This window comes from Lucilia sericata, unplaced genomic scaffold (genome assembly GCF_015586225.1).
Source record: "Lucilia sericata isolate MDLA Ls3-8-SP2 unplaced genomic scaffold, ASM1558622v1 Contig003937F_arrow, whole genome shotgun sequence".
In the NCBI taxonomy this organism is placed as follows: Eukaryota; Metazoa; Arthropoda; class Insecta; order Diptera; family Calliphoridae; genus Lucilia; species Lucilia sericata.
In genome coordinates, this window is record NW_023997090.1 from 17,511 (window position 1) to 26,679 (window position 9,169).

At 32.4% G+C, this 9,169-nt stretch overlaps 1 protein-coding gene across 1 annotated transcript; it reads left to right on the forward strand.

The window, feature by feature from the left end:
- Window positions 1-3,318: 3,318 nt before the first annotated feature.
- On the forward strand, window positions 3,319-6,162 carry LOC119615049 (sodium channel protein Nach-like). Its single transcript, XM_037971132.1, has 6 exons — window positions 3,319-3,774; window positions 3,837-4,018; window positions 5,170-5,269; window positions 5,324-5,515; window positions 5,579-5,806; window positions 5,881-6,162. The coding sequence occupies exons 1-6, from the start codon at window positions 3,319-3,321 to the stop codon at window positions 6,160-6,162; spliced, it is 1,440 nt and encodes a 479-aa protein (XP_037827060.1).
- The last annotated feature ends 3,007 nt before the right edge of the window (window positions 6,163-9,169 follow it).

Here is a 9,169-nt window from a genome sequence, read left to right on the forward strand (position 1 = left end):
TGGATTTTTTGTTTTTTAATTAAATTTGTTATTATTTTACAAAACTTAGTTATTGGCTATTGGCGCCACTCAGCTGTTAAAATATTTAATTTAAATTTTTTAACAATTTATTTATTTTTTTGTTTTTAATGTTCAGATTTAGAAATTTAATTTTTATTTTTCTTTTATTTTGCAAAATTTTATAGTTAATAAAATGTGTGTTTTTTCTATTGGCGCCATGGGAAATAAATTTAAAATTTTTAAATTTATGTTAAGAAAAAAATTTGTCAAAACAATATGCTGAATTTGCTTGAGATTTTTTATTTAAAAACCTTCAGTTATAAAAATTTATTGGGCCTACAAGTTTTTTTTGTAGTTCGTTTGACGTAGAATGATTTGTGAATATTAAGAAGATTTTAGATTGGACAATGTCAAGGAAATTTTTGTGTGTTTTTTATGATCAGGTGTTAGTTACTATTTAATATTTGTTTTTGGAACTGGTCATGTTTTGTCAATAACATATGATGACTATTAAATATTTGTTCTAAATTTTTTAAGGTACAAAATGTTATATTTGTTAAATAGCTTAACTCTGTTTAGAAAAGTAAGAACATATTTTAAAAAATAATTCGTCTATAGCTTAGTCTATAGTCTAGTCTAGTCTATAGTCTAGTCTATAGTCTAGTCTATAGTCTAGTCTATAGTCTAGTCTATAGTCTAGTCTATAGTCTAGTCTATAGTCTAGTCTATAGTCTAGTCTATAGTCTAGTCTATAGTCTAGTCTATAGTCTAGTCTATAGTCTAGTCTATAGTTTTTTTTTAAAAACCTTCAGTTATAAAAATTTATTGGGCCTACAAGTTTTTTTTGTAGTTCGTTTGACGTAGAATGATTTGTGAATATTAAGAAGATTTTAGATTGGACAATGTCAAGGAAATTTTTGTGTGTTTTTTATGATCAGGTGTTAGTTACTATTTAATATTTGTTTTTGGAACTGGTCATGTTTTGTCAATAACATATGATGACTATTAAATATTTGTTCTAAATTTTTTAAGGTACAAAATGTTATATTTGTTAAATAGCTTAACTCTGTTTAGAAAAGTAAGAACATATTTTAAAAAATAATTCGTCTATAGCTTAGTCTATAGTCTAGTCTAGTATAGTTAGTCTATAGTCTAGTCTATAGTCTAGTCTATAGTCTAGTCTATAGTCTAGCTATAGTCTAGTCTATAGTCTAGTCTATAGTCTAGTCTATAGTCTAGTCTATAGTCTAGTCTATAGTCGTCTATAGTCTAGTCTATAGTCTAGTCTATAGTCTAGTCTATAGTCTAGTCTATAGTCTAGTCTATAGTCTAGTCTATAGTCTATATAGTCTATAGTCTAGTCTATAGTCTAGTCTATAGTCTAGTCTATAGTCTAGTCTATAGTCTAGTCTATAGCTAGTCTATAGTCTAGTCTATAGTCTAGTCTATAGTCTAGTCTATAGTCTAGTATCTATAGTCTAGTCTATAGTCTAGTCTATAGTCTAGTCTAATGTCTAGTCTATAGTCTAGTCTATAGTCTAGTCTATAGTCTAGTCTATAGTCTAGTCTCTAGTCTAGTCTATAGTCTAGTCTATAGTCTAGTCTATAGTCTAGTCTATAGTCTAGTCTATAGTCTAGTCTATAGTCTAGTCTATAGTCTAGTCTATAGTCTAGTCTATAGTCTAGTCTATAGTCTAGTCTATAGTCTAGTCTATAGTCTAGTCTATAGTCTAGTCTATAGTCTAGTCTATAGTCTAGTCTATAGTCTAGTCTATAGTCTAGTCTATAGTCTAGTCTATAGTCTAGTCTATAGTCTAGTCTATAGTCTAGTCTATAGTCTAGTCTATAGTCTAGTCTATAGTCTAGTCTATAGTCTAGTCTATAGTCTAGTCTAGTCTAGTCTAGTCTAGTCTATAGTCTAGTCTATAGTCTAGTCTATAGTCTAGTCTATAGTCTAGTCTATAGTCTAGTCTATAGTCTAGTCTATAGTCTAGTCTATAGTCTAGTCTATAGTCTAGTCTATAGTCTAGTCTATAGTCTAGTCTATAGTCTAGTCTATAGTCTAGTCTATAGTCTAGTCTATAGTCTAGTCTATAGTCTAGTCTATAGTCTAGTCTATAGTCTAGTCTATAGTCTAGTCTAGTCTAGTCTAGTCTATAGTCTAGTCTATAGTCTAGTCTATAGTCTAGTCTATAGTCTAGTCTATAGTCTAGTCTATAGTCTAGTCTATAGTCTAGTCTATAGTCTAGTCTATAGTCTAGTCTATAGTCTAGTCTATAGTCTAGTCTATAGTCTAGTCTATAGTCTAGTCTATAGTCTAGTCTATAGTCTAGTCTATAGTCTAGTCTATAGTCTAGTCTATAGTCTAGTCTATAGTCTAGTCTATAGTCTAGTCTATAGTCTAGTCTATAGTCTAGTCTATAGTCTAGTCTATAGTCTAGTCTATAGTCTAGTCTATAGTCTAGTCTATAGTCCTAGTCTATAGTCTAGTCTATAGTCTAGTCTATAGTCTAGTCTATAGTCTAGTCTATAGTCTAGTCTATAGTCTAGTCTAGTCTAGTCTATAGTCTAGTCTATAGTCTAGTCTAGTCTATAGTCTAGTATATAGTCTATTCTATAGTCTAGTCTATAGTCTAGTCTACAGTCTAGTCTACAGTCTAGTCTATAGTCTAGTCTATAGTCTAGTCTATAGTCTAGTCTAGTCTAGTCTATAGTCTAGTCTATAGTCTAGTCTTTAGTCTAATCTATAGTCTAGTCTATAGTCTAGTCTATAGTCTAGTCTATAGTCTAGTCTATAGTCTAGTCTATAGTCTAGTCTATAGTCTAGTCTATAGTCTAGTATATAGTCTAGTCTATAGTCTAGCCTATAGTCTAGTCTATAGTTTAGTCTATAGTCTAGCCTGTAGTCTAGTCTATAGTCTAGTCCATATTCTAGTCTTTATTGAGCTTTTCATTGCCAATATTTTGCTAGGTTTATATGTAAATGCCTTGTTCCGTTCATCCTTGCATGCTAATTGATATTGTTTACATTTAATATGCATGCTCAAACATGTTTTTCTAATGGCGTTTGTGTTAGAATACAATCACATGTTACCAAAACTATCCAACACAAATATAATAATTACTTAAAAACAATAAAAATCAATTATACAAATTAACAACAAAAAGATATGTCATCCCTAACAACAAAAAAAGGACATCTTTATATATTGCTCTAGAACTCTACTAATACAACTGGGAACAAATGTAAAACATCAAACAGTTCAACTTTGACAGTTAGTTAGTTCAAAAAGCCCAGCAGCAACCGACCAAAATACTATGAATTGCAAACAATATTGGAATAAAACTTTAGGAGAATCCAGTATACATGGATTTCCTTATTTGGTACGACGTCAGCTGCATTGGTTGGAGAAACTTTTCTGGGCTGCAGCCATTATTGCAGCCACCTACAGTTCCTTAGACATATGCCTCAATCAATGGAAACGTTTTCGTGATAATCCCATTGTATATGCCATGGAATTGGCATGGGGCAAATCGAATTTTCCTTTTGTGGGCATTACGTTATGTACGGAATCTTCGAATCAGGAAGATATGGATGAGGTCATTTCCCAAAATTGGGATGTAACAGCAGCAAGCAATGCTACTCAATATAAGTACTATGCGGATTTTTTGAAAGTTCTAAATTCTTTGAATACCATGAGCCTGGAGAAGTTGAAGCCTTACGAAAATGATAGCAGTTTGAATGATTTGAAATTTTTGGAAATGTTATTGTTTGTAAGATATTTGCTTTGGAAAGAAAATTTGTCTGTTTTTTCACATTTTTATATTTTTGTCAGATGCGTCATAAATTTATACCTCGCATGGAGTATGCTAATCCGTCTGATAATGATAAAAAATTACCTGGTTCTTCATTTGATGTTGAGGGCAGAGAGCAAATTTATGCTGCCGCTATGACAGAAATTGGACTTTGTCGCACTACTTCGCAATTGACACGCTACACGAACCCATTTGGAAACTTGTAAGTTTAGACTATAGAGCAGCGTAAAGTCTAGTCCAGACTATGAACTATCGCCTTGCCTACGGACTAAACTATAGTTTGAAATCTGAGCTAGAGTCCAGTTAATAGTCTGAACCAGAGTCTATGGACTATAGTCTAGTCTACAGTCTGGATTATAGTCTAGTCTAGTCTACAGTCTGGACTATAGTCTAGTATATAGTCTGGACTATAGTCTAGTCTATAGTCTGAACTATAGACTAGTCTATAGTCTGGACTATTGTCTTGTCTATAGTCTAGTCTATAGTCTGGACTATAGTATAGTCTATAGTTTGGACTATAGCCTAGTCTATAGTTTGGACTATAGCCTAGTCTATAGTCTTAAATATAGTCCAGCCTATAGTTTGGTCTGTAATCTAGTCTATTGTCTGGACTATAGTCTAGTCTATAGCCTGGACTGTACTCTAGTTTATAGTCTGGACTATAGTCTAGTCTACAGTCTGGACTATAATCTATTCTATAATCTGGACTATATTCTAGTCTATAGTCTGGACTATAGTCTAGTCTACAGTCTGGACCATAGTCTAGTCTATAGTCTGGACTATAGTCTAGTCTATAGTCTGGACTATAGTCTAGTCTATAGTCTGGACTATAGTCTAGTCTATAGTCTGGACTATAGTCTAGTCTATAGTCTGGACTATAGTCTAGTCTATAGTCTGGACTATAGTCTAGTCTATAGTCTGGACTATAGTCTAGACCATAGTCTGGACTATAGTCTAGTCTATAGTGTGGACTATAGTCTAGTCTATAGTGTGGACTATAGTCTAGTCTATAGTCTGGACTATAGTCTAGTCTATAGTCTGGACTATAGTCTAGTCTATAGTCTGGACTATAGTCTAGTCTATAGTCTGGACTATAGTCTAGTCTATAGTCTGGACTATAGTCTAGTATATAGTCTAGACTATAGTCTAGTCTATAGTCTGGACTATAGTCTATTCTAGTCTATAGTCTGGACTATAGTCTATTCTAGTCTATAGTCTGGACTATAGTCTAGCTTATAGTCTGATCTACAGTCTAGTCTATAGTCTGGACTATAGTTTATTCTAATATATTGTCTGGATCAGATTCCTGTGTGAGTAAATAGTTATGATACAAAATTTTGGTTTTTACTTCAGAAAAACCCTAAAAGTATCAGGCATTAGCTATTGTGACATAATGAATGAGTGTAATACGAAAATTTTTCCGAAAGTTGGAGTGGACTCCAGTCTTTTAATCGTAAGTAAAAACATGTCTATAACTTAATTCACACCCTCTAATCAATATTGAAAGTTTCTGCACAATGTGGAAGATATTGTAGCACCTTATGATCAGGGCACAATAATGCGCCATGCCACCATGGAGGGTTCATTGACCATTGAACTGTTGTTGGGTCTGACAACAGCTGAAACGGAAGTAAGAAATTTACCCATAGCCTATAGGAAATGTCGCTATAAGGATGAAAATAATTTAAAATATTTTGAGGTAGTTGTATTTTTAACCATTTTTTGTTTGTGTATTAAATCAACATTGTTGTTCCTTTAATAGATTTATCGTCCTGGCTTGTGTCGCATAGAATGTCGTATAAATGTGGCCATGCAAAAGTGTGGTTGCAAGCCATATTTCTATGTAGTGGCACCCCATTTGCCGGTCTGTAATATTAAAGGTATGTTGTGTTTGGCACATGAACATTGGCCCAAAGTGGCACAATGCAATTGTCCCAATTTGTGTGAAGAGGAAACTTATGTTAGCATGCAAACAACTTTACAAAAAGATGTAAGTTTTAAACAACAGACTACCACAATGTAAAACAAACTGTGCAAAGGAAAACTTTTCTACTTTTTTTCAAGGAATCGACAAAATTTGAAAGGACTATTATAGTCAAACTATTTCTACCACGCATGGCTATGAAACGTCGTGTTGTCTTTAGTACAGATCAATTAATCATGTCATTTGGTGGTGCAATTGGTCTATTTTTGGGTGCCAGTTTTATCAGTATCTATGGTTTGCTGTATGTTCTAAGTGAATACATATTTGCCAATGTTTGGTCGTGCCTTAAAATGAAAAGAAATGCCAAGAAACATCGTATCGGTGCAGAGAGAAGAGTAACTTTAGTTGAAGGAGCATATTAAATTACCATATATTAATTAAAACGTACATTCTTGGGGGATTTAGTTGGCAGAAAGTGTCTAAACAATAAGGATTATATGTTTAAATTAAAATAGAAGCTTGTCATTAAATAATAGCATACTTTATGGCATGTCTTGTTTGTAGGAAAAATAGCATACTTTAGGGGATTTTGTTCTTTTAAAGAAACAATACGGTTGATATGATTTTATTTTAATTGTTTTCAGTTGCAATTTGTTCCTGCAGAATTTGTGTCAAAGGTGTGTGAATATTGAGGATATTTTCAATGCAAAAGGATGAAAACGAACAAAAGTTAAACGGCAGAAAAGGTAGATACCAACTAAGATTCTCTAAGGACTAGGTCATTTAAGTCAAAGGATTTATAAATTTCTATTTTTAAACTAGACTTACAACAGACTATAGACTAGACTACTAATTAGACTATAGATTAGGCTATGGACAAGGCTATAGACTAGACTATAGACTAGACTATAGACTAGACTATAGACTAAACTATAGTCTAGACTAGACTATAGACTAGACTATAGACTAGACTATAGACTAGACTATAGACTAGACTATAGACTAACTATAGACTAGACTATAGACTAGACGATAAACTAGACGATAGACTAGACTATAGACTAGACTATAACCAGACTAATAGACTAGACTATTGTTTGGACTATAGACTAGACTATAGACTAGACTATAGACTAGACTATAGACTAGACTAGACTAGACTATAGACTAGACTATAGACTAGACTATAGACTAGACTATAGACTAGACTATAGACTAGACTATAGACTAGACTATAGACTAGACTATAGACTAGACTATAGACTAGACTATAGACTAGGACTATAGACTAGACTATAGACTAGACTATAGACTAGACTATAGACTAGACTATAGACTAGACTATAGACTAGACTATAGACTAGACTATAGACTAGACTATAGACTAGACTAGACTAGACTATAGACTAGACTATAGACTAGACTATAGACTAGACTATAGACTAGACTATAGACTAGACTATAGACTAGACTATAGACTAGACTATAGACTAGACTATAGACTAGACTATAGACTAGACTATAGACTAGACTATAGACTAGACTATAGACTAGACTATAGACTAGACTACAGACTTGACTATAGACTAGACTATAGACTAGACTACAGACTTGACTATATTCAAGGCTATAAACTAGACTACATTTCTTTTGAAATCAAACTCAAACATTTAGACTATAGACTAGACAATAGACTAGACTATAGACTAGACTATAGACTAGACTATAGACTAGACTATAGACTAGACTATAGACTAGACTATAGACTAGACTATAGACTAGACTATAGACTAGACTATAGACTAGACTATAGACTAGACTATAGACTAGACTATAGACTAGACTATAGACTAGACTATAGACTAGACTATAGACTAGACCATAGACTAGACTATAGACTAGACTATAGACTAGACTATAGACTAGACTATAGACTAGACTATAGACTAGACTATAGACTAGACTATAGACTAGACTATAGACTAGACTATAGACTAGACTATAGACTCGACTATAGACTAGACTATAGACTAGACTATAGACTAGACTATAGACTAGACTATAGACTAGACTATAGACTAGACTATAGACTAGACTATAGACTAGACTATAGACTAGACTATAGACTAGACTATAGACTAGACTATAGACTAGAACTATAGACTAGACTATAGACTAGACTATAGACTAGACTATAGACTAGACTATAGACATAGACTATAGACTATAGACTGACTAGACTAGACTATAGACTAGACTATAGACTACACTATAGACTAGTACTATAGACTAGACGACTAGACTAGACGACTAGACTAGACGACTAGACTATGACTAGACTATAGACTAGACTATAAACTAGACTATAGACTAGACTATAGACTACAACTATAGACTACACTATGACCTACACTATAGACATACACTGTAGACTACGCTATATGACTTGACTATATTCAAGGCTTTAGACTAGACTAGACTACATTTCTTTTGAAATCAAACCAAACATTTTAAAATAAACGTCAAAGACGTTGAACATAAAAATTAGCTTAAAAAACTTGAAACCACAAAGCAAATTACACCTGCAATTGAGATTGAAACGAAATATAAGTTTTATATCTACCACCAAAAACACCGACAGAAATAAAGAGGTTATTAACTCTAATATTGAGGAATAATACAATTTCAATTGAGCCCCCAACATATGGAGTTTGTTCGTTAGTTGGATAGTTTGACTGCTTGGTTCGCTGCGTTCAAAAAATTCGAGTAACAATAACAGTGTGAGACAAAAGTGTTAGTGTATTTAAATTTTTTCTATATTTTTAATGATTTTTAATATTTTTTTTTCGTTTAAGCACTCACTGTTTAACTTTAAATCATTTATACTATGATTTAAGTTTTTTTTAGTTATTTGGCACAAGTTAAACTTATTAACTACAACTACTAACAAGTATTGTGCACTTTAAAGTTTTTCCTCTACTCCTAATAATCATACAAAACTTTTCCTTAAATGTCGTAAGAGACTTGAGGGGTATAAAATACAACAAAGTGAAAATCATAAATACTATGAAACATTTCAAACTTACTAACAACAATTTTACGTAAATTGCATTTGAAATTTTTTTTTCGTAAATGTCATATCTTTCATATACGAATCACACATACATGCAACATTTTTTTCTGTAATCCGTAATTTAACATGTTCCAAGGTGGTGGTGAAATGAGCAAGCAGTCTGACTGGCAGTCAGTCATTCAGGCTTTCAGTTACTCAGTCAACTACTTGAATAATAAAGTTATACTTATTTTATAAACATTATAAAGGTTTCCATATTTCCACTTTGATGGTTCATTAAAAGTAAAATATTTATTTGTCTGTCATTTACTGTAGACATTTAGGGGTTTTATAAAAGTTTGGTAAACTAATTTTCT

Bases quoted from the DNA above. Each gene is read 5' to 3' on its own strand.
- LOC119615049 (XM_037971132.1), top strand. From the start codon at position 3,319: ATGAATTGCAAACAATATTGGAATAAAACTTTAGGAGAATCCAGTATA. The intron at 3,775-3,836 runs GTAAGATATTTG...TATTTTTGTCAG, and splicing joins TTTTGGAAATGTTATTGTTT to ATGCGTCATAAATTTATACC. The intron at 5,270-5,323 runs GTAAGTAAAAAC...CAATATTGAAAG, and splicing joins TGGACTCCAGTCTTTTAATC to TTTCTGCACAATGTGGAAGA.